We start from the raw sequence: 23,475 nt of genomic DNA, 5'->3' as shown, positions 1-23,475 counted from the left end.
GCAAATTAAAAGCGACCTCCGGCGTCAGGGGGCACTCACCGAGCCGCTGGCGCCGCAAACCCTCCCTTCCAGCCCCGCTTCGCCCCTCCGCCACCCCGCTCCTCGCCAAGGCCCAACATGGCTCTCAACGAGGTACGCACCCACGAGCCCGAGCCCCCCGCGCACGGGCGGGCTCGCCGGTCCGGCGGACACCGGCCGCTACCCGGAGCCAGCGCAGGGGCATCTTACCAGGGGCAGCTCGCCAGTACCGCCGGCCCGGTGCCGCTCTTCCCACAGCAGCACTCCACTCGCGGAGACTCGACCCGACGGCACACCTCAACCGGTACCGGCGGCAACCCCACTCTCCTCAGAACGACGCCTCTCCGCCCCGCCCCCGCCCGGCCGCTCTGACCAATCCCCGCCGCGCTCCGCCCCCCTCCGCGCCACCGCATTGGTGGAACGCGCTCAACCCATGGGCTGAGGAGACGGAGTGGGCGTGGCGGCGGCGGGCGCGGAGCCTCCGCAGCCTCCCCGGTGCGAGCGGGGCGGGAGCGGCGGCCTCGCGTGTTGTCGCGTCTCCGCGGGACGACCGCGAGCGCCGGTAGTTAAGGCAGGTCAGCGTGAGGCTGTGAAGTGACAGTCACGGTTGTTTTGCAGACAGTGATCGTCACTGCAATGGGAAGATGTAGTTCACGGTCATTCCTCTGAGAACATCCAGTACAGCAGGCACGCTGCGGGCAGTGGTGCCGCGGAAGGCTCGATTCAGGCACCGCGCAGGAAAGATGGCTAAAAAGAGCAAAGGTTTTGAAAGAAAGGGAACTGACGTCCAAAGAGACCGTTTAGTAGCGAATAAGCGTCGAATGCCATACGTAAGGGGGCTCTCGGCAGCCGAATACGTGAGGGACAGGAGGCTGCACTCCGAAGCGCCCGGCACTTCGGGGTGTGCACCCGGAAAGCTGCTGTGATGATGCTAAAACGTGAATAAGGCGCAAAACGGGATCCTGCGCCCGGTACCGCCGATACTCAATTCTGAACTTGTTTTGAGGCTCACCTTTTCGAAGCTGAAGGGCTAAAAAAAGGGCTAAGATTGCATTCCCGTTATTCCGGGCTCTAGGGATACAAATTTGCAGGAACCGGGTAAGGGGATGCAGCAGAAAACCCCACCGGAGGAGCCACGCCGGCGGCTCGGCGGCAGTTCTCAACGGAGCCGGCACTGGCTGCGCTCACGGGGCGGGAGTTACGCGGCCCCACCGAGCAGGGGGAGGCCCTCACCCCCGGCGGCTGCGCGGCCCGCCACTGGCGGGCGGCGGGAGGAACGGCCCGGCGCCGCCCCGGAAGCGGCGGGGGAGGTGGCAGGGCGGCCATGGGCAGGGCGGTGAGCGTCGCTACCTGCGCCCTCAACCAGTGGGCTCTGGATTTTGAGGGCAACCTGGAGAGGATTTTCAGAAGTGAGTGGGGCGGCAGCGGAGGCCGTGCCTGCTTTGTCGAGTCCGGTTCCCGGAGCCGCGGGCGGTGGTGCGGGGCCCCGCGGCCGGGGGTGTCTGTGCAGGGCGGGCCGGGCCGGGCCTGGGCGTCGGGCTGGTGTTTGATCCAACCCTTTTCCAGGTATTGACATCGCAAAGAGGCGAGGAGCCCGGTACCGGGTTGGTCCAGAGCTGGAAATCTGGTAAGAGCGCTGTGTTGGTTCTGGGTTTGGTACGTTCCCAGTTATCAGCCCTGTAGCACTCCGATGGCCAAAGCATCGCTTAAAGCATGCGGCTCTCAGCACAAAGAAAAAAACGTTGTAGTTGCAAGCATAAGATTGGTTCTCTCATCTTGGAAACGTGACTGGTACCAATACTTTTTGACCTATTTCAGCGAGTCTTCCTTCACAGAAACCGTAGCGCTTTGAATTCTGCCTAGGCCCAGGCTGCTGTGCTTGAAAGGACTATCCCAGCAATGCCACGGAGTTTTAAGTGCTGTCAGCAGGGATGATGTTGACAGCACTGCTTCTGCATGTTCTGTGTAAATTGCCTGTGTGGATGAGGTGTTCCCTGTCTGAAGTGGTTCTGGTCCCTTGGCTCTGGTGCTGATGTTGGCTGAATTTTTTATTTCTTCTGTTTTTATACGCAGTGGTTATGGCTGCTCGGATCACTATTATGAGTCTGACACACTCTTGCATTCGTTTCAAGTTCTGGCGAAGCTTTTGGAGTCTCCAGCTACTCAAGACATTATCTGTGATGTGGGAATGTAAGGTTTTCTGTGTAAATAAGATAACAGGGGTAGGTCTTTAGGAACGCTGCCTCTGCTGTGTTTCTGGACAGCAAGGGCTCTGCACCAAACTTTTAAACACATCTTAGGAACTGCACTACTTTCCCTTTTAATTACCATGACTAGGACTGCAACAGGCAAAACACTTTCTGAAAGATAATCCTGTCAAAGATTTCTGGTGGTTGAGCCCTTCAAGAGAGAAATAGGATAATTACAGTTATTGATTGGGAACCTTAATGGCTGCGCCCTATTGCCGTGGGTAAGCTTTTGGGTAAGGCTTTGTATTATATGTAACACTAGGGGCTTTATAAATTGACGCTCTTTGAGGAATGTCAGGGCCAATGTAACTTGCTTTGACTGGCAGACATCCTTATAAGCAATATATATGTATGTCAAAATCACTGAAACCGTTGTAAGTCACGTGCTGACAGTGATAAATGGTAACTGTAAAATTAACAAAAGTACACCTACTTGTTTCAGTATTGATATAAACATGTAAAGCTAGCTTTATTTTGAACTAGCCTGGTAGTATCACCAGGGGTTGGGTTTGATTAAATAAGTTAGCCCAGCCAGGGGGATTCTTCTGGTCTGCTTGTGTTTCTCAGGCATGCCAGTCATCTGGCAGCAGCTGATATATCTGAGACTGACAGAATGGTCAGTAACTCCGATTTGTGCAAACAACTATTGGAATTAAAAAATTAGAAGCTAAAACTTGATAGATTGTTTTGTTTAATTCCCTTTAGTCATACAGTGCAGAAGTGTTGTCTTAAAAATAGTTTTTGTGTAGTGATGTAGATTCTGTAGCTTTTTTAATTTCATCTAGTGAGCTTAGCTACTGGTAACTCTGCTGCTTATTTTCACAGGCCTGTTCTGCACAGAAACGTTCGCTACAATTGTCGAGTGATCTTTTTAAATAAGTACGTAGTTCTTTATGCGTTTTGTGAGGCAATACATCAGTGTATCCTGTCAGAGACCTGTTTGGCCTTCAAGAAAGATTCTTCAATGCTATGTAGAGTGATAGAGTTGTCTTCCTATCTACTAAACTTTAGAGAGACAACTACTGTTTTCCATGATCTCTTTTTCCTTTCTGAATTTTAGAAGCTAAATTTCCACTGCTTTCTGAAAGACTCCAGAAAAAAAACCCCTTAAGTCTGCAAACAGAAACTTTAAAAATTATTGTATGTAGTAGTTGTTTAATGTACATCGTAATAGAGAAAAAGAGTTGGCGTTAATCAGTGTTCTTATTTAGTCTTGTTTGGCTGGACATTAGGTCTTAACTCGCCTTTTCTGTTTTGTTTTATGTTTTAAGAAAAATTCTTCTGATCAGACCGAAAATATCATTGGCAAATGCAGGAAACTACAGGGAACTTAGATGGTTTACCCCGTGGAGCAAAGCAAGGTAGGCTGGCTACCGTTAAAATTGCGTTTAAAAACACAGCTTGCTGCTTGCAGCCACAGCAGAAGGATTGAAATCTCTGTAGCAATCCAATCCATCAGTGCTGCTACAGCGTGAGCAGCAAGATAGAGTCAGCTAAGCTACGTAACTGAAGCTCAGTTAGAAAGCTTAGTAAGTACAGTCAAACTCTGAATTGCTGAGCTGGAAGGAAAAGTGTGGCTGAATGATCCTGCAACCACTGTAGTAGCGTCATGTTCCTTGTATCTACTTTCTAACTATATGCAGTTCAGGATTGGAAGAGCCTGTGTTTATCTCCTTGATTGCTGCATCCTGTTCAGTATTAAACTGGAAAACAATGTGAAATGGATGAGTTCTGTCAGAAGCTTAACGACTGCAGAGGATGAAAGCTACGCACCTTACGATGCTGCAAAACACGCTCGATGCTCGTCTCTGCTGCAGTGCACTCATCCTGTAGTCAGAGGATGGTTCTAACTTAATGGTCTCGGTGAAGTACTGAGAGAGCCCCTGAGCATCTGTCCTCTTAACCCCAGTCAATTCCAGATGAGTTCTGAAGTAGTAACACTGTAAAAGAGAAACTTTTATTTGGTATTTGACTTGCATGGTGTGTTTTTCATTAGGTCCAGTTTATAGCTAGGATGGAGCATTGTTTACCATGCATTTCTGAAGCAAAGTGCTAGCTTATAATCTTAACATTTCTGATTAATTTCACAGAAAGTATGAAGGTCTTTTTTTTTTTTTTTTTTTTTTAAAACCATACATAGCCCTGTACAACTGAAGTGCAATTTCTTTAATGAGTGTTAGAAGGTGACAGAATGTGGAGATTAGAATTAGTTTTTATGCTGTGATTTATGTAACGATGTATTCACAACCTATAAACCTGCTTTAGGCATGTGGAGGAATATTTTCTACCCAGGATAATTCAGGAAGTGACTGGACAGGTAAGTTTGTAAAGGATTCTTTTCTTTTCCTTTTACCTTTAGCATCTTCCAGACTCAGCAATGTAAATGAATAGAATTTGTGGCATAAAACTGTAGTATACCAAATTCTGCTGTCAGCCATGTTGCAAAGTCATAGGTTTCAGTGATAGTTCTCAGTTACATTAAATGAGAGCATAATTTAACCTTGTTTATGTTAGTATTTGGCAGTAAAACAAGTAAATCTTAAATTTGCCTCAGTTATTTATATATACAGGACCTTGAAGATTGTCTTATTTTGCACAGTTCTGGTACTGAGTTTAACTGTGCTTGAGACTAGAAATGAGTATGTGTTTTGAGGTAAAAAAAATAACAAAAAATGTAACCTTCTTGATTCAGAAAGGTCTAAAACTTAGGTTATTTCCCTCTAAAGCATGAGCGTGATTCCTAGCAAAAGACAGTCTCTGGTTTGTAGATTGTTTAATTCAAAAGCAGTTGTTCTGTCCTGAAGCAAAGCACTGGATCTGAATACTACTGAAATTTCAACACAAAATTTCAGGACAATCCAGACATTTGCAGTTCAGACCTTTTTTTTTTACTTAAACTTGGTATAAAATGAAGGAAGGTGTAATGTGATTGATACTGTGTCACTCATTTCACATAAGTGAGTATTCAATTTTCTATTTATTTTTTTTAGATTTGTAGCTAACTTTTTGAATTGAATAGATTCTTCCATTACATGTGTGTAGGGATGTTCTTGGTTTTTCTCAGGAAACTGTTCCTTTTGGGGATGCAGTGCTAGCAACCAAAGATACCTGCCTAGGGGCAGAAATATGTGAAGAACTCTGGGCACCAAACAGGTAAAGGAGAAGAAGAAATGAAAAGTAAATTAAGACATACCCTGGACCTGCCTGAAATAAATGTTTGAAAAAATCTGCTTATTATTCTTCTATGCAGTATATCTTTCAGAAAGTGCCAATAAGCTAAAATATAATTAGGAGCGATAAATACATCACGGGAGGGATTTCACTAGGCTAGATGCAGGATGGCAAGGGAAGTTTTAGGTGGTTAAGCTAAATTAATTTGAAACAGAAAGTAGGAGGGAAATACAGAAAAGAAGTGGAATGAAAAAGGTGACCTGAGGAATCAAATGACAGATAACTATAGTGCTCCCACTTCAGATATTGTTCAGCTTTTTATTCAACCTGACATTGAAATGTCCTCTCTGGATCCATCTCTGTAACTTGATCTAGGGTCAAAGTGACAGTTATTTTGTACCAATTTGTAGCATCGATTTTGTCTAGTAATTGTCATCCCGTATTATTCCCACTTAGTATGCCTGGTCTCAAAAATTTGAGAGTACTAGTAGGTCTTTTTAATGTACTTACTTTATTCTTTTTATCTTTGGCTTTGACCAACTCCTCTAAAGCATTCCACTTAACAGAGAAATTGAGCTGTCTTACATTTGACAAGCTAGAGCATAGGCTTCTCGGCAACATCACTTTGAGACGTATCACTTATTTTTCTCTATTTAGCTGTTAGTTTAATCCTTCTGCTTTATTTTTTAACCAGCATTAGACAATGCATAAAGACAATGCAGAAGGAAACAACAAAAGGTCACTAAGGGAAAGCAACGCCTGGTGCCCTTAAGTAATGTTCCTGTTTATTTTAGTTCCGGTTACAATTTAAAGTTCTTCCCAACTGCAGAGACGATCCCATTCACAAAGGTCTGAGGCGAGGTGGGGGTGGAGATACGGTTGCATGCAGTTAACACAAGATAAACAAAATGTTCCTGGTGTTTTTCCGAATCTCCCAGTTACAGACATTTATTTCCTTGTAACTGCAGAAGGTGTGGTATGTTACAAGCAAAGATGTGATTTTTTTTTTTTAAAGTATTTCTTTTGACATTGGAAAATGAAAAAAGGAGTAAAAGTCACCTTCTTGTAGTTCTGTTTGCTTATGCTTTTGGATTTACTAAGAGAGAAGGAAAATGGGACAACTGACATTGCAAGAGTATCTCAGTGTTGCCCTTTCAGACCAAGGTTGTCTTATTCTCTCTTTGAGACCCAGGCTTCTATAGAGTAAAGTAGAAGGCATTTCGTGTAGAACAGAATGAGCAAAAGCCCTTCTGCCCTCTGCAACCACTACTGGTCTTTGACAGAAGAGTCGGGCAATGCAAGAAAACCAGATGATTTTGAGAGTCCTATCCTTGTTTGAGCTAAGACATGCAGAAAACTGGCAATGACACAGATGTTTTTATTTGTCAGTGGTTTTAGATGATACCTGCAGTATTGACAGCATAGTATTGCCAGCTGAATTTTTTTCTGCCTTTTGCTTTGACAGCCCTCATGTTGAAATGGGACTTGATGGCGTGGAAATTTTCACTAACTCTTCAGGGAGTCACCATGTGCTGCGGAAGGCTCACACCCGGGTGGATTTGGTGAATTCTGCCACAGCAAAGGTATACGCTTAAAAAAAAAAAATAATTTTTTGATTATGCACCTCTTTTGTTTGGTTTGGTTTGGTTTGGTTTTGGTTTTTTTTTTTTTCAGAACAGTCTCCTCTCCTGTGACAAGATGTAGCATGAGCGTGGGGTCCTTAACAGTCCTTGTGTTAGTTTCTTGTTTTCTTACCTGTAATTACCTTCCCTGATTGAATCAGCTATAGGGGAAGAGCTGCCTGGCTGGGGGACTGTACTTCTTTGGGACACCCTGCTATATATCATGCTCTAATGTGAAGCACTGTAACTTGTTTCCAGCTCTGTGACCCCAAATGCCAGAGGCTGTTTGATTGCAGGTCAGCTCTGTGTGGTCTGTGGAGCGGCAGACTAGAAGAGAGGCCATTTGGTATTTGCATGGGAATAGGGGAGATACAGACCTACCTACGTGTGTGCAGGGGGAGCTCCCAGAAGAAACTTTGCATGGGAGCACGTAGTTCTGCACTGGCGTGCCAACTATATAATCTGTCTTTCACGCACATCTATAAAGAAGAGCCAGAATACCTTAAAACAGTTTGATAACTGCCAGCTCTGGAGACTTATGCTCCAAAAACGTATTTGATGTCCTCAATCTTAATTCCATTAAACGTTGAAGAAAAAAAATATTGCACTTGGATAAGAAATAGCCATTCAGAATAACTGACTTTCAGTAATTGGAATTATGAAATGTTGAATCCACTGCATACAGAGAACAACAGCTTGAAAGGGTATAGTTGAATGCACATGCTGCATAAAGGGCAAACAACCAGTTGGATGTGGTTGTTCCCTGTAGTTATCTGTGCCTAAGCAATCTCCCTCCATATGCATTATGTACTGAATTGTCAGCTCATTGCCAGCTTGTAATTCGGTCAACAGAGGGGGTTATTTTCCTGGAGCATATAAAACCATCCAAAAGTCTCTTCCGTTTCCTTAAAATGACAGTTTCTTTCCCAGTTTTCGTTCACATAGCAACATTGAGTTGGAGAAATATTGGTAACTATATCGGGAAGGGGAAATAGAAATCAGTGTTTAAACTCAGATTTTATATTTTCCCCTGTCATCTTCATACTTAAAATATATTTTTCTACTTTGAAAGCTCTGCTTATTTTAAAGAAGAGAAAACATTTAGTTATTAGCCTGTAATCCTGTCTAACAGCGATGGGAACAAATACAAAGTAATGAAAGTACATTACACTGTGAAAAATGTTTAATTTGTACAACTGCTTTGTCATTGTAATTTAACACACTTTGGTTAAATTTAACAGTATCTGCTTTGTCCTTAGATATCCAAACACAGCTTCTGTCATCATCTTCCGGCTTTTCTCAATCTCTGTTTGAACTTAGAATTTCAATTTAGAATTGCAGCCCTCTCTATTTGTGCTAAGGGAATGACTCTTGCTAATAACAGAAGACTGCTGTCTTCCAACGGTGTGAAAGGGATAGAGCTCATTTACTACGTTTACTTACATAATTACTCATTTTTGTCGTGTATAGCACATGCAAAGTACTTTTTCAAATGACAAGAGAGAGTCCCAGCCACAAATCATTCACAATATAAAGACAGAGGAAGATTATAAGAAGGACAGGAACAGAGAAATAACATTTTGTCTTCTAACATTCTGTCAGGTGCTATATTCTGAAAAGCATTTCTTTGTCTGCATGTTTGTTTTCCTCCCAGAATGGTGGAATATATATTTTAGCTAACCAGAAAGGCTGTGATGGTGATCGTCTATATTATGATGGCTGTGCCATGATTTCGATGAATGGAGAAACAGTTGCACAAGGATCCCAGTTTTCACTCGATGATGTGGTAATATATTCAACCTATAGCTGCTAGTTACAGCTGAAATTAGTACGGCTTCATTTATGCTCAACATGTTCCAGACATTGCAGATACTAGGCCCATGTCTCTAGACTAAAAAGATATATTTTTACTATGCTATTCAACTAGACCCAAGGTTTTTCCTAGTTAAATTGCCCAGACCTGATCTACAGTAGCTCTCCTGCTTTTGCACATGAGGAAAAGCTGTCACAGTGGAGGAACTTGATGAAAATGTTTGTGTATGCAATCACCGTGTTTAGGAGAGACCCTGTTAATTTATATTCCCTTATCTAAGAAAAGAAGGACAAAGATTGCAGTGTTCTCAGTATGACCTGGTTTGGTAGACAAAAGGTTTCATAGGTTGAGCTTTACTTCAAAAAGCCCTTTCTCAGTAGTTTTGTCATCAAAGCTGTAGGTTTTCTCACATTATGTGCCAAATTCATCTCCTTCCCCAGTATGCTTCTTGCCTTTTCCTCTTGTCCTTTGCCACAACTGATGGTGAACCTATTGTTCAGCCATCTGACAAGTGCTATAAATTTGTTGTGGTTTATGAGCGTGCTAGTGTATTCAGTGAAGCGAGTCAGTTGTGCTCGCTTTGTAACGTAAGTAATTCTACCAAGTCAGAAATGACTTGTGAAGTGAGCATAAAAATCTGTATCGAAAAAAGTTGCATGTATTCTTCTTCCCCACCATTTTTGTAGTCCAGGCCTGTCAAACATTTTTTATCTGTTCGTGTAGAATCAATCTAATGTTGAAAGCCTTTCTATAGGAGGTGCTGGTTGCCACTCTGGACCTGGAAGATGTTCGAAGTTACAGAGCAGAGATTTCATCTCGTAACTTAGCGGTAAGAATTCTTTACAGAGGTTATGTTTGTAAACTCTGCCAAGTTTGAGTAGTTATTGAATTTAAAAAGTATTTACATCTCTTGATTGTCACAGTATTCTGTATATAGGTATCTGCTATGTTAAAATTCATGTCTTTCCAATTCTTCTGTCCTATTGCTTAGGCAAGTAAAGTGAATCCTTATCCCAGGGTAAAAGTGAATTTTGCTCTGTCATGTTCTGATGATGTAGCTGTACCTACATGTATGCCAATCCAGTGGAGACATCATAGTCCTGAAGAGGAGATCAGGTAAGCACATACTGAATCTGTTGCTTGAAAATTATTTTGATTAAAAAAAAAAAAGAGATAAACATAAGATTTTATTTATATTTAAGAAAGTATCTCATTGGAAGAGCACAGTAAATATGTGTACTTGCTTAAGTCTTATTCCGTAACCCTCTTGGAATGAGCATATTCTGTCATTTCAGCCTTGGTCCTGCATGTTGGCTTTGGGACTATTTAAGGCGCAGTAAACAGGTAAGAAGAACTGGCTTTGTTCTTTGCCTTGGCATACACATCTTCTGTGCTATAGGGACAGTACACATTGCTATCCTGTGCTGCTGTTAATGCAAAGTGATGTTAGTCCAAGGTGCAAGGTTTGAGTTTTTCACTGGTAGCTCGTTCAGACTTAAAACCCGTGTGCAAAGTGTGACTTCAGTATGCTCTTCAGACCTTTTCCTTAGGAATCATGCTTTCTTTGAAAGCAACAGTCAAGCTTACCTAATAAAGGGGATTTCTTTTTCTTTGAAATACTCTTTTTTCAGTAAGGAAAATATTTTAATGGCATAATGGAGATGTTTAAAATAAGCAGAGTGACATGAACTAGCAATTCAGTTTAATAGTTAAATATATGTGAAAAATCTAATCCTTTTTATTAGCTCTTCTGTCTTACTAGAGGCTAAAGACATACTGGAAGTTTTTCTAGCCAGAGGGCTTACACTGACTACTTGTTTGATTATCCAGTCGATGAGAGTTTGAGGGTTTGCTAGGTCTGGTTTGTGTGTTTGCTTTTCCCCAGTAGAATATAAGCAGGCTTGAACAATGCATGTATAATTCTTTTACAAGAGTATGTTTCTGAATGGTACAATATATATTTTTCTAATTTTGCTATTTGGAACTTCTTCCTTGCTCTATTTTCAAGGCAGGATTTCTCCTACCTCTTAGTGGTGGAATTGACAGCTCTGCTACAGCTTGCATAGTATACTCTATGTGTCACCAGGTTTGCCTGGCAGTCAAGAATGGAAGTAAGTAGATATGCACATCTGGCTAGCCATGCTTACTAATGGTTACGGACAAGTTAATATTAGCTGGGTGCAATAGATGCAAGAGGTCATGAATGGTAGATACTTGCCCCGTTGTTCTAATGGAATCCTTTGTATCTCTTCAGAAATTCCAGCAAAAATGTACGTCCAGATTTCAGGTTCTTTTGAATTGGCTGAATAGTTTTCATTTTGGGTTTAAGAACTGGATGTGAATCTCAGGCTAGTTTCTGTCTACAGCGTTATTCAAAATGTTGGCTGATGTAGTTTTGGGATTTCGGTTTATTGTGAGAATTTTCTCCTATTCAATTCAGCACTACGAAACACGGTTAGGCATGGTTCAAACTCTTGAACTGGCTTTAAGTAGATCATATGCATTTAGCTAAGCCTTTGTACATGTTGGATTATATTTTCTATGAAGTTTCTTTAAGACGCAGAACAAAGGGATTTAATATTTCCGTGTTCAAAATTAGGAGCAAAATCAGTAATTCTTACATTTGATATATGAAAATATGTTTGGGGAGTTAGATGATGGAATGATCTTATTTGTGAGGGGCAGTGTAAAGCTTAATTGGAATACAAGAAACATACAAGATACTTGCATATCCTGAATAGCAGGAGCGCAACAACTTCCACTCTTGTTCTGTTTCTTTTGCTTTGTCCTTAGATGCAGATGTGCTGGCTGATGTGCGCAAGATCGTGAACGATGAGACATATGTCCCTGAGGATCCTCGAGAATTTTGCAGGCGTATCTTTACCACTTGCTATATGGCTAGTGAGAACTCCTCCCAGGATACTTGCAACAGGGCTAAACTCCTGGCTGAGCAAATAGGCAGGTACAAATTGAGAAGTGCTGGAAAAAAAGCATATTCTAGCAAAGACTTTCATTTAAATCTTTCAAATGCTAAAATAGGAAAAAATGGAGAGGGATAGTAGGTGTGTTAAGTAGGAGTATTAGAGACCTTATTTAAGTGTGTAAATGTGAGGCAAACTTACTAGCATTTGGTGAAGGACATGGAAGTTTGGAAACAGACTCTGTAAAGTGTTATTCTTCGTACCAGATTTGAGATGGTAGTAGCTTTAAAACGTGATTTTATGGGTGGGGTTTTTGCCTTTTTTTAATGCTATTTTTATATAGTCAGATTGTGCAAGTTGAGTTACTTCTGCTTGAATTCTTCTCAGCTATCACATCAATCTGAACATAGATGCGGCTGTGAAAGCTATTGTGGGAATTTTCAGCATGGTGACAGGTCGAACTCCCCGTTTTTCTGTCTACGGAGGGAGCAACAGAGAAAACCTGGCACTCCAGAATGTGCAGGTGTGTTTCTTGTGGGCTGAATTGGGTCAGACTTTTTTTTTTTTTTTGAAAGAGTAAAAAATGGTTAAGTAGCAAGGGCCTGAACTTGTTGTGGTGTGTCCCTGAAGATTCCCGGGCTTCCAGTAAATGCTTGTCTGCAGCAGCAATCTACAATCCCACATAATTTAGGAGAAGACGAAGATAATTACTGCTTGTGACTTTTAAAACCTGGTCAGGAGGAAATACTACATGCCTGTATCTCATCAATAGCATTGGTGTTTAGAAAACCATGCCAACAGAAAGTTGCCAGGTCAGGAAAAGGAGCAGCAAAGTATTCTAATAGACAGGTCTGAGTCCAAATAGGATTGTGGCAGCTCAAGGCTCAAAAATATTGCCGATGTATACTAGACTTTCCTCTGGTGAATGTTAGCAGCCTTTCAAAGGCTCTCTGTGAGATGTCAAGCTTACTTATTCCAATTCTAGATGTCCTCAGTTTTAGAAGGTAGAAAAGACATTGTTTTTTCTACATCAGAATGCATTTAATCTTCAACAGGCTTATAAAATGCAGCTCAAATACACATTTCCAGTTACGCATTTTCATTGTGTCGGAACAGATTGGTGCTGTGCCTGGGTAGTGCTGGTATACGTATCCTATAGAATCACAGAAAACATAGCTGCCTAGTGACTTCTAGTCCCTGGCTCCAGTTGTACCTTTCGTTGTCTTGATAGCTTGCTTTTTGGCCTATTCTTTAAAGCTTCCAGCCTAACCAGCAACTCTCTTTTAATTCTGGCTAAATGTTGATTATCGTGTTTGATAGTTTTTGTTTGCCAAGGATTTGATCTTTCTTCCCCTGCTATTACTGGAGAATTCCAGCTGTCTCCTCTGGAAGCAAACATTGAATCCTTCATCAGCTTTTTGGCAATGGCATAGGCTTTAGTCACAGAGGAGTGTGGTGATTTGCTTAACATCACACATAAGTCTGGCTAGAGCCGGAGGTTGAATCTCAGGTCTGTTTGGTATTATTACTATCCTTAGAAAAAGTAGAGTTTAGGAATGGGGACAAAAGCAAAGAGAACGTTTTACAAATTTTATGTAAGTAAATCCCTTTAGTCTAATAATCCATAAAAGGGTGTGTTAGACAGATGGTTTATCTGCATAATTCATCCTTCATGGATCCTTATTAGTGCTTGTAGGAGGTAGAAAATGGCAATTACTCCCCATTCTACAATTCAGAGTAGAATAAAGTTGCCCAGTCATGTAAGTCTGTGGCAGTAGCGGGTACCGAACCTGCCTTTTCTATGTGTGTTTGGCATCTTCTCCACAAGACCATCCTTCTTACATTAACATTTACCCCTCTTGCATGTTGTTCTTTATGGGTTTGTTTAGGGAATTGATTAATAAAAATGATTGGGGAGAAATTATTCTGCTTTGTAAATTTGCTTTATTTTTCGTTTTGCTTTGCAGGCTAGAATAAGAATGGTCCTTGCCTATCTGTTTGCTCAGCTGACGCTTTGGACTCGTGGGATGCCAGGGGGACTTCTGGTGCTAGGATCAGCCAATGTGGATGAAAGGTTGGTGAAAGTTAGAAATCTAAACCCAGGTGAACTGGGAACACGTCACTGCATTTTCTTGCAGCTCTACCAAAGCCCAGTGTAGATTATTACTCAGAAGAGGTAATAAGCTAGGAATACACTGATAGCAGTGAAATTAATGAAAATAGTTGAATTGGCCTGAATGGAGAATTGTATTTTTCAGAAGTTTAGCCTAAGTATTGTCATAGTTTTCCCATAAAGCGCTGTTCCTTCCTTAGCTGTTTTCAGTACAGCTTGCCTGTGCAGTTACCAGGTTAACTTTCCAATCTGTTATTTGTTGTATTTTTAATTACTGTATTAGGAATTAAGTTGTGAACCTTGAGTCGAAAAATAGATTTTAAAAATCTGGAGTACTGTTATTAGGGTTGACTATTTGAAGATTAAAGCAATTGCCATAAGACTGTGAGATTGATAACCTCAAAAGCTGGGAGAGTAGCGTGTGCCGATTCTATGGGTGTTTTGGGGTTTATTTTTTTTTCAATTGGTCAGGACAGTATTTTAATTGTTTTGCATCAAATATATTACCGTAGCATGGGCGGTTTTGCAGTGCTTTGTAAGTGTTTAAAATAGCATCTTCCTCCTGGCAATTTCGTGGCTTTAGGACAACCCTTTTGCAGCTGAACACCTCTTTGCCCCTTACGTATAAATACGTTAACGATACGCAGTCTGTTTCGCCCTGTCTTTATATGACATATATATTCTATAGAGTATAAACTATTATATTATAAAACTATAAACTAAAGTTACGTTATTCTTTACTATATAAAATTTCCTCTCTTGCCCAGTCTCCGAGGTTACTTGACGAAGTACGATTGCTCAAGTGCTGACATTAATCCCATTGGTGGAATCAGCAAGACTGATTTGAAGAACTTCATACAATATTGCATTGAAAATTTTCAGCTCACAGCCCTCAGAAGGTGAGTAGTGAAGCAGTGATATTTGGTGACTGTATTTGTATGCAGTGTATCGTGGACTTCATGGTTTGGTTTTTCTCTACTAACAGAGCTAAGCTGCAGTAATATTGCAAATGCTAATAAAGAAAAGTATTCTGCACATCCCTCTGTTTTTAAATGCTTGCATGTGCTTACAAACGTAAGTTGCTGGGTGCTGAAAATGCCGCCAGTCTTAGGACTTACTGTATGCAAGCATTTGTGGTGTTAATTCCACTGAAGGAATTGTTTGAACCAGATGCTTTATGTTTTTGGTATAAAGCATTGTTTTTTAAACCTGGAACAGCTCGCAAGTACCACTTCTCTAGAGTTACCTAGTCACTTAGCAGCTTATGCCCTGAAAAAGTTTTGAGTAAAGCATTTGATTTTTAACAAACCCAACTGTTTGTTAACTAGTACTCATGAGACTGGGTAGAATTCATGTTTTTCTTCCTACCTTTTTCTTGCAGTATCATGTCAGCTCCACCCACTGCGGAGTTAGAGCCCCTGGTGGATGGACAAGTGGCTCAAACTGATGAGGTAATGGGCAGTGACTTTAAAATGCTCTGGTAAGCCTTATCCCCAAATTTGTTTTTTGTCCCATAACTACTGTTTGCTCTTGTATGTATCCATGCTTATTGACAAGCATGTTGTAAACAATCTTAAAGCCACTGACAAGGCATTGGGATCCCACACCAGCCTTATCTATGTTGACAATAGTTTCCAAAACAACAAATTAACTTTTTTTGAATGATTTTATATTTTGGGCACTTAGAAGGATGGGTGTTCTGAAATTCAGTTTGTTTTAAAGCTTCTTAATATCAAAAGAGAGTCACTCGGGGCGTTACTGTTATTAAAATGCCTGGTGGCAAAGCCCTTCCTCTTCTCCCCCCGCCCTTCTCTTTGCTATCCACTTGGATGAGAGAGGACTGGTAAGCCTAACAACTGCCTCTAGGGGCTGTTGGATATTTAACTGTAGGATATTGTAAAACTCCTTATGATAAAGCAAAGGGTTGCTGAATTAGAATTAGCAGTTTTCTTAATTTGACTTTACTGATATATACTACATTTTAGCTACCTAGAAGAGAAAATGAACAAATCTTTCTCAGGAAAGAAATGTTTTCACTGGCCAAATCAAATATATTCATGGAAGAATTTCAAATCTCCCATTTCAGAGACATTCCAGGTTTTTTTTTTTCTTATGCTCATAATATTACTATCTCTTTGTCTTTTTGATCACTGGCAATTTCATTTTGGTGTTTCTTTGATTAAACTGGGTTATCGTAATTACTCCATAAAACTATTAATTATAATTTGCATAGTTGAGATTTTCAGTGACTTTCTATGTGTGTGATTTCAGGCAGATATGGGGATGACATATGCAGAGCTCTCAATCTATGGCAAATTAAGAAAAATTGCAAAGGCTGGACCATACAGTATGTTCTGTAAGCTGATTAATATGTGGAAGGAAATTTGTACTCCAAGAGAGGTAATACAAAAAAAACCCAAAACCCCGAACAAATCATATAACATCTTTGCCAAAATAGAGTATGTTTGGAGAAAGGTCAAGTAGAGTTCCTTTTAACTGAAAGGAATAGTTTAATTATACTGCGTTTAGAGATTATTCTACAGCTGTAGCAGAATATGCTAAAAAATCTGGTATGTATCTCTTAAATGAATGGAGTTTGTTGTCTGTGTTGCAAATTGTTACAACAGTAATTGGGTAATTTGAAAACAATTACTTCAGAACTATACCTTCAGGGGAAAATTATTCTCTGAAATATATGTGGCTAACTACTCTTGAAGCCTTTGGTTATGTATTCTGAGACAGAAGATGGCTCTTGCTTTGAAGGACTATTTACACTGAAGAGGCATCTGCTTTGCTGTTACACAGTTCTTCCTTTCTTGTGCAAAAAAGATTATCACCCGAGTTGCAAAGGGTAGTGCTTATTGTTAGGTTTCTTACAAGGCACTTCCTTATTGGTAAATGTTAGATGCAGAGACGGAGGTGGTGTGTGAAAATGGTCTTAAATGCCTCTTGTAGGTAGAGGTATCCACAGTGATTCATACTAGTAGTGGTAGATCATTTTCTGTGATTATCGTTTACGTAAATTGATGTGTAAAGCTAGAACACATTCTCAGCTGAATTTTTAAATACTAAGAATCTTCATCTGATTAAAAGCTTTATTCTTTGTACACCAGGTGGCATCAAAGGTTAAGCATTTCTTCAGGATGTATTCCATTAACAGACATAAAATGACCACCCTCACTCCTTCCTACCATGCTGAAAACTACAGTCCAGATGACAACCGATTTGACCTGAGGCCTTTCCTTTATAACACCACATGGTCCTGGCAATTTAGGTGTATAGATAAACAGGTAAATACCCTCTAGTTCTTCTATGGTTTTATATTTAAAGCCCTTGCAATGGGACAAACCCAGTTCCAGTGAATATCCAGCAAAAGACAGCTAGCATTTAGGATAATAGCTTAATACAGAAATAACTGTGATTGTTCTTTTCAGATAACTGCAAGGCTAAGAATTCTCTGGTTTCAGTGTAGGCTGATTTTTTTTTTTTCCCATTAAGTACAGCTTGTCATATTGCTAGGAAAGCAAGAAGAAGAAGAAGAAGGAAAAAAAAAAAAGAATATAGGTACTGAGGCCAGAAGCTAACAGGTGTACCCATACTCATGAAGTCTTGTGCTAATATGGAGAACCAGCTTATGTGTTTCGGTTTCAGTTCAGGACCTGTCTGAAGGGATCTGTTTAATTGTGGAATTAAGACTTGACCTGCATCTGTGTGGGAAAAGCCCATAAGACGCAGCAACTCATTGTGAATGCTTCTCCCACCTGTTTCTACAACAATACCTTTTTTGAACCTCCAGTCAGTTGACTCACAAATACGTGTTTGCTCAAATACAGCAACAGGAATGGTCCAGTGCTTAGTTTGAGCACTGTGAAGTGTGGAGGGGCTCAAGCAACTATCGGAATCATGCTTAACTTTTTGCGGTTTTTAGTCACACCTTCGATGTTATTTTAATGCATTTTTTATGGCAAAAGTGCTGGCCTGAAGAATGTTTAGCACCTTGAAATTTTTTCTGCCAGAGATTTTACAGCTCAGTTGCTTTTAAGAATATGTTTATATATGTAATAAAATATTAATTCCCTCGTCTGCAAAATGCCAGACATGCTGTAATAGTGTTTTATTACCTTGAAACCTAGGATAAAAGCTACCACATGCAGCACTTTTTTGTATGGTGGGGTTTTTTTTTCCCATTGTTTCGGACTTTTTCCCACTGAAGTCCAGGAAAAAAGTTCTTTTGGTCTCAGTGGGAGTTGGGTAAAATATTTTTGTAGGGTCTGGACCAAAATGTAATTATTTTATGCTTACAGTAAATGTGATTAAGATCTCTTAATGATCTAGGATATTGTAACACTCTAACTAGATTTGTATGTAATAGCAGTTGTGCTACACAAGGGTATTAGCCATTGCAACTTATTCCTGAAAACTGGGAGTCAAGTTTGGGGAAGAATCTGCTATGTAGGCAACAGTAGCCTGAACTGATAAAGTTCAGCAGTAACCTGAACTGGTAACTCGTTGTTATGGATAGCTTTTTGCAAGACTGGAAAATAATGACTTGCAATAATGTGAGTCAAATCTGCCCTATACAAGAAAGGGAATACTGTAAGAGTTTCCACTTTTTGTGCATATTCAGCACAATTGTAATTCTGAAGAGAATCACTCTCTAGGACAATGTCTCACTGATAATTATGCTCCCGGGACTTAATCTGCACTTAAGGTTTTTCTGGCATAGTAACAGGACTGTGAAAATATGGCATAAACTCTAAATGATATAGTTTTGCCAGAAAACACCTTTAGTTAGGTAATGTCAGGTTTTCCTGTAGAAGAGTCATGTTACAGCTTGAGCTCATTTGTGACGGGAAACGGTTTTGAGTGCTAATGATAGAGAAATCTGTTGGATTTGTGGAAAGTACTTTTCTACTTTGGATGTTTCTAGTGTAGTCAAGGCAATTTAGTTACTTTTAAGTGCAGAATTCCCTCTGTATTTGCTGCAGAAGGAACAGAGAAAAGAGGAGGTTGAGATCATAGCGTTTGCTGGGAATTGCCAGATTTGCCCTTGGAGTCTTAATGTCGTTCAGCTCTACTTAGCTGAAAGGTTCCACATGGGTGATGAAATTTCTAGTGGTTTAAAGCAACCCTAGGAACTGCAGAAGCACTGTCTGTAGCTTCTGCCTTTGAGTTATGCCTGAGGTAAAGGATGTGTGGTCAGAGCATGCACTTTAACAATTTCTAGGTGCCAAAATGTTAATTGGTATTTTAATAGCTGGCATAATTTGAAGGAACTGTGACATGGCTCAGAAGAAAGCTGGCACACCTACCCTCAAGGATTTGGTATCTGCAGTCTGTCTTCTGCTTTTTCCAGTGCTTACTGGTCATACCACAAGATGAGCTGTGTTTGGTCAAACCAAAAGATTTATCAACCTGAGTATCTTTGTGCGTCTCTTTCACGACCAGTAGCAGGTGTTGAAAGAAGAACATAAAAACATGGAATTCATAGTATCACCCTCCCTATATATCCCCATAGATTTGGGGAACATAAAACAGAATTTTCCAGAGTTAGAGATAACTTGCAGAACATAGTGTTTAGTTCATGCTCTTGGTCTATCCTCCATGATTTGTAGAATCCTTTCTGAAACTATTTATGTTGTTAGTCTTAACAGCTTAGCTTAATATAAGGTAATTCCTTTTCTTAAGTTTTAAGAACAGTGAAGGTCAGTTTTATAAAACTGTGTGTGTGTGCATGAAAAGCATTTCCTGTTTGTTTTAATTATTCTAGGCTCTCTGTTAAGGGCAGGGTTCCAGGTTACGCCCTGATCTGATCTGACAGCTGTCCCTGAAAGGGGCAGCCTTGCCTGCCTCCCTGTCTCTCCTGGCTTCTGAGATGGCTTTGGTGCTTGTCTCGCTCCTTGGTCAGCCAAATGAAGTCACCAAACTGACAAAAAACTAGGGCCTGATGGGAGCATACAGCTGGGGGGAGGTTAAGGGTGTGGGTGGGAAGAAAGTTTGACCTTCTCTTTTGACTGCAACTAACATCCTGTTCAGCTCTGTTGTCCCCTAGAGCATATCCTGCTGTCAGTTCCTGATAAACAAACTTATTTTTACTATTGAATCAGTTTCCTTTTAACTTGCAGGTATCCAAGCTAGAAAAAAAGGAAGGAATTTCTCTAGCTGAAGACGTGGACTGATTTGCTGTCTTGTTTAACTGTGGTAATTAATTTGCTAAGCAGAATGTTCAAAACTGGAGTGTACTGTGATGATGAGCAGAGATGACCCAAACAATTGTTGAGATGACCATTGTAAATGGTATTTGTAACCAAGTCCTCTTTTTTTTTTTTTTTGATTGACTCCCTGTTTTGTTCCCAATATACTTAAACCATACGTTGGCTAAGGAATCATTTATTAAGGATTTTCTTCTACCACTTGAGTTAATTGCCTTTAATTGAAAATATTTGGATAAGCCCATCAATCAAACAAATGCAGGGTAGTCTTTTGTGAAAGTGAATACACATACAAATATTAAGTTTGGTTCTAGTAATTTGAATATGATTTTTGAGTCACATTCAGCTGGAAGTATAAAATTTTAACAGTTCTGGCATGTGCTGTTGAGGGGAAGAACTCATTTTACTTTGCAATAAACTTATAATTTTATAACGCTAATTGACTCTGTTCTTATTTTATGTGTTTTTTATTTATCTAGCATTGGCTATGTAGACGGGTCCAGTGTTTTGAATGGCCAGATAAGATCTAATTCAGCAAGGTATTGGAAGCATGTCTAACTTGAAGCAGATGGGTAATCTCCTTGTTAGCAGGATCCAAATTAAGAGTTCAGCTTCTTGCTTTGCATCTACTTGCTGTGTAGCTTGTGACAATTAACTTTAAAATCTCTGACTTAATTTTCTCAGAGTAATACCTACCTCATCAGGATGTTCAGGGATTGTTTAATTGTTACTGCTCTCCAAGATCCTCAGCTGTATTTTAAGGATTTTGAATAAAGTTGGCATGTGTCTTTTCCCTTCTGGCATTTTTGATGCGTAAGGGTAACTTGGGGTACCTGAAATAAGAAATGTCTTCTGGTGCATGGTATCTTGAATAGAGAGGACACAAGTTTGGTATCCATGCCACTGTTGTTATTCCTACATGCTCTGGTGCTGCCTGTCCAGGAGCTGTGATCTGTTATCGCTGACCATGCCATCAGTGAGTGGTTGGACTTGCCCGCATAATCCATTTACTGTTGGAATCAAGCTCGCTGGCTGTAAAACATCTGGAAGTGGAGTGAATATTGCAGAACGAAGTATAAAGTCAGCTTCCTTTGAGCTCAATTAGTGCATTACCCACCTTTCACCTACTGTTTGCAAAAAGTTATTTTAACTTCACGACTTCCTGATCTTTTAAATGCGTCCAGTGCTGTGGCACAATAATAAAGGTACAAGGATAGGCTTGTTCCTTCACTTGAGTCCCTTCTCTGGTAATTCATTTAATGTTTGGCCATTTCCGTTGCTTTTTTAAAATTTGATTTAAGGTGCGCTTTTAATAGGGGAAACTAGAAATGCATTTCTGAGGTTCTGGGCAAAAAATGCTATAACCGTGACAGCAGGGGAGCTTATACCAAGCGAGACTTCTGTTGAAATGGTCGTACATTGTGCTAATGGAAAATGTCTGCTAAAGGGCACGCACGCTGTCCACATTTGTTTTCCACAATCCAGAAAGACAGAGTTGATTCACTTGGAGTTAAAGATGCTGCATTGTTCTTGGTGGGTTTATTATATGGTATTCGTTTAAATACATAGCTAACTTACCTTAGCAGATGTTACTGGTACTAAGGATGTTTCTGTTTGTCTGATGGAAAACCCCAGCTCAGATTCGCCTTCCTTCACCATCAGTTGGGCACTTCCACTTCCTGTTCCAGCCAGAGGGAGTGGATGAATTTTGAACAGAAGTTCAGGAATCCGTTGTATATTTGAAGGCTTCTTATTTCTTTTTTTTTCTTGCTGAAGTTATTGATTCTCTTTCCTGGAAATCACAGAAGAGGAAACTCCCCTGAGTATTTCAGACACGTGGTGAAAGGATACTCTTGTTTCTTAGCAATGGCACTTACATGTGTGCAAACTGCATTTTATTTCTTACCTGCTAGTGCTGAATACAGATTGTACCAGCCCACCCCTACTTTCCTTTTACTGTCCTGAAATTTTCACTGTACCGGTTTCATCAGATGCCTCTAGTTCAACTGTTATCAACAATAATTCCGATTTTACCAGTGCTTTGCAGTCTATTGAGAATGGGAAATAACTGTAATGTGTAGCTGCTGACGTTCACTTTTACTAGTGATAACTATTATGGTAAAGGTAATGTCATGGAGTTTTCCTTTATATCTTAAGTTAAGGATTATAAGTTATATTTTAAGGATTATTAAGTTATATCTTAAGTAAAGGCTGGATCTGACCTTGACTTATTTAGAAGTCTTATTTAGATTTTTTTTTTTTCACCCATCAGTCATGCAGCTGAAGGCAAAAACTACCCCATTGCTAATTAAACAGTCTAGGACAGACCTATTTTACTACTCAACCTGGAATTCCAAGGAGGTGGATTGATACACTTTCCTGTTTATTGTTATGCTGCCATAGCTCCCAGTATGTGGCAGAAAATAGTGTATAGTTGTCAAATTATCCCCATGCCCTTCGAAATGGCAGGTTTATGAAATTGAACAGTGAAAGTGTGTATGAAGGGGACCACGAGGAAAGGGGGAGAGTAGCAAAAGTGAAGCATCTTTTAACAGTCAAAGTAGCATAAGCCAAGTTTGAAGTTGCTTCTGGGACGCCTAGGTGACTAAATACAAATTAAATAGCTTCCGCTAAGGCTGTAAACGATTATTATACAAGCAGGAAGCAATAATTTATAACTTCTCTATTATTTTCTCAATAAACCCTAAACTCGACGCCCGCAGGACCGCAGTGTTGTTCCGCAGCTCCCCCTGAGGCAGCGACTAGCTTAGAGGTACGCTCAGCCGAGGATACCGAGTTTACAGCTTCCGTGAGGTAAAAAAAGCCGCAACTCCTCACGAGGGATATTTTTTTAAAAAGCGTAAACGACGTCTGGGCTCTGCTCTCTAAGCCCAGGTGAAGAACAACACTTTTTACTAGAGACTTACTGTCGCGTCGGTCATCAACCCCCGACTGCTTACAAATACTAGTTCCTGAGGCGGCGGGCGTTGCCGGGGCGGGAGACGGCGCCCTGCTCGCTTCCAGAGGAAGAAGTCTGTCAGGAGGCAGCGCTGCGACCGAGGCCGGTTCCCGGCCGGGGGGACGGGGCGGGAAGCGGCGGGAGGAGCCTCGCTCCCGCCCTCCCCCGGCAGCCGGTCACGTGCAGCGGGCGGGATCGCCCAGGGCGGGCGCAGCCCTCCCGCCCCGCCCCCCGGCCCCGTCCCATCCCGGCGGCGGCACGGAGGGAGCGCGGCCGTCGCTCCTGATGGAGGCGGGAGGCGGCGCTGAGAGGGAGCCGTTGTTGCCCCCGCGGAGCTGGCGAACGGGCCGGGGGCTCTGGCGGGCCGGGGGTGGTACCCGCTCCGCCGCTGAGGACG

The 23,475-nt window shown here is 41.1% G+C and overlaps 3 protein-coding genes and 1 long non-coding RNA gene across 6 annotated transcripts in view; 2 read left to right on the top strand and 2 right to left on the bottom strand.

Moving 5' to 3' along the window:
* Window positions 1-1,156, bottom strand: part of DHCR7 (7-dehydrocholesterol reductase) — an 11,665-nt gene extending 10,509 nt beyond the window's left edge. The window contains exon 1 of one of the 2 annotated variants that reach the window (XM_075502001.1): window positions 1,031-1,156. The gene's annotated coding sequence lies outside the window, so the exon portion shown is untranslated. Of the gene's footprint in view, window positions 1-228; window positions 302-1,030 lie in introns of those variants that run through there. The other variant, XM_075502002.1, reaches the window with a different exon arrangement.
* Window positions 546-20,558, top strand: NADSYN1 (NAD synthetase 1). 2 transcript variants are annotated; one of them, XM_075501999.1, is made up of 21 exons: window positions 546-956; window positions 1,585-1,645; window positions 2,092-2,208; window positions 3,093-3,146; window positions 3,539-3,628; window positions 4,533-4,584; window positions 5,332-5,420; window positions 6,904-7,021; window positions 8,715-8,846; window positions 9,628-9,702; window positions 9,865-9,989; window positions 10,169-10,217; window positions 10,882-10,984; window positions 11,667-11,835; window positions 12,182-12,317; window positions 13,762-13,868; window positions 14,675-14,806; window positions 15,289-15,358; window positions 16,179-16,307; window positions 17,021-17,197; window positions 20,033-20,558. In XM_075501999.1, the coding sequence occupies exons 1-21, from the start codon at window positions 944-946 to the stop codon at window positions 20,084-20,086; spliced, it is 2,052 nt and encodes a 683-aa protein (XP_075358114.1). In that variant the 5' UTR covers window positions 546-943; the 3' UTR covers window positions 20,087-20,558. The 2 variants fall into 2 exon arrangements, with proteins under 2 accessions (XP_075358114.1, XP_075358113.1); XM_075501998.1 differs by lacking the exon at window positions 546-956 and adding an exon at window positions 1,305-1,427.
* Window positions 11,718-23,307, bottom strand: LOC142410092 (uncharacterized). The gene is made up of 3 exons (XR_012775836.1): window positions 23,047-23,307; window positions 21,698-21,911; window positions 11,718-11,852 (listed from the first exon to the last, which is right to left on the bottom strand). It is a non-coding gene; the product is annotated as an uncharacterized LOC142410092 (long non-coding RNA).
* TPCN2 (two pore segment channel 2) overlaps window positions 23,291-23,475 on the top strand; it is a 32,819-nt gene continuing 32,634 nt past the window's right edge. Inside the window, exon 1 of the mRNA XM_075501997.1 lies at window positions 23,291-23,475. Within this exon, the coding sequence (XP_075358112.1) occupies window positions 23,364-23,475 (112 nt within the window). The 5' untranslated portion in view covers window positions 23,291-23,363.

Source organism: Mycteria americana, chromosome 5 (genome assembly GCF_035582795.1).
Source record: "Mycteria americana isolate JAX WOST 10 ecotype Jacksonville Zoo and Gardens chromosome 5, USCA_MyAme_1.0, whole genome shotgun sequence".
In the NCBI taxonomy this organism is placed as follows: Eukaryota; Metazoa; Chordata; class Aves; order Ciconiiformes; family Ciconiidae; genus Mycteria; species Mycteria americana.
Note: the sequence above shows the minus strand (reverse complement) of the source record. Positions and strands in the feature narration are given on the sequence as shown.

Coding starts and splice junctions, on each gene's coding strand:
- NADSYN1 (XM_075501998.1), top strand. CDS start 1,343: ATGGGCAGGGCGGTGAGCGTCGCTACCTGCGCCCTCAACCAGTGGGCT. Junction 14,807..15,288: donor CAGCTCACAGCCCTCAGAAG/GTGAGTAGTGAA, acceptor TTTTTCTTGCAG/TATCATGTCAGCTCCACCCA. Junction 15,359..16,178: donor AAGTGGCTCAAACTGATGAG/GTAATGGGCAGT, acceptor GTGTGATTTCAG/GCAGATATGGGGATGACATA.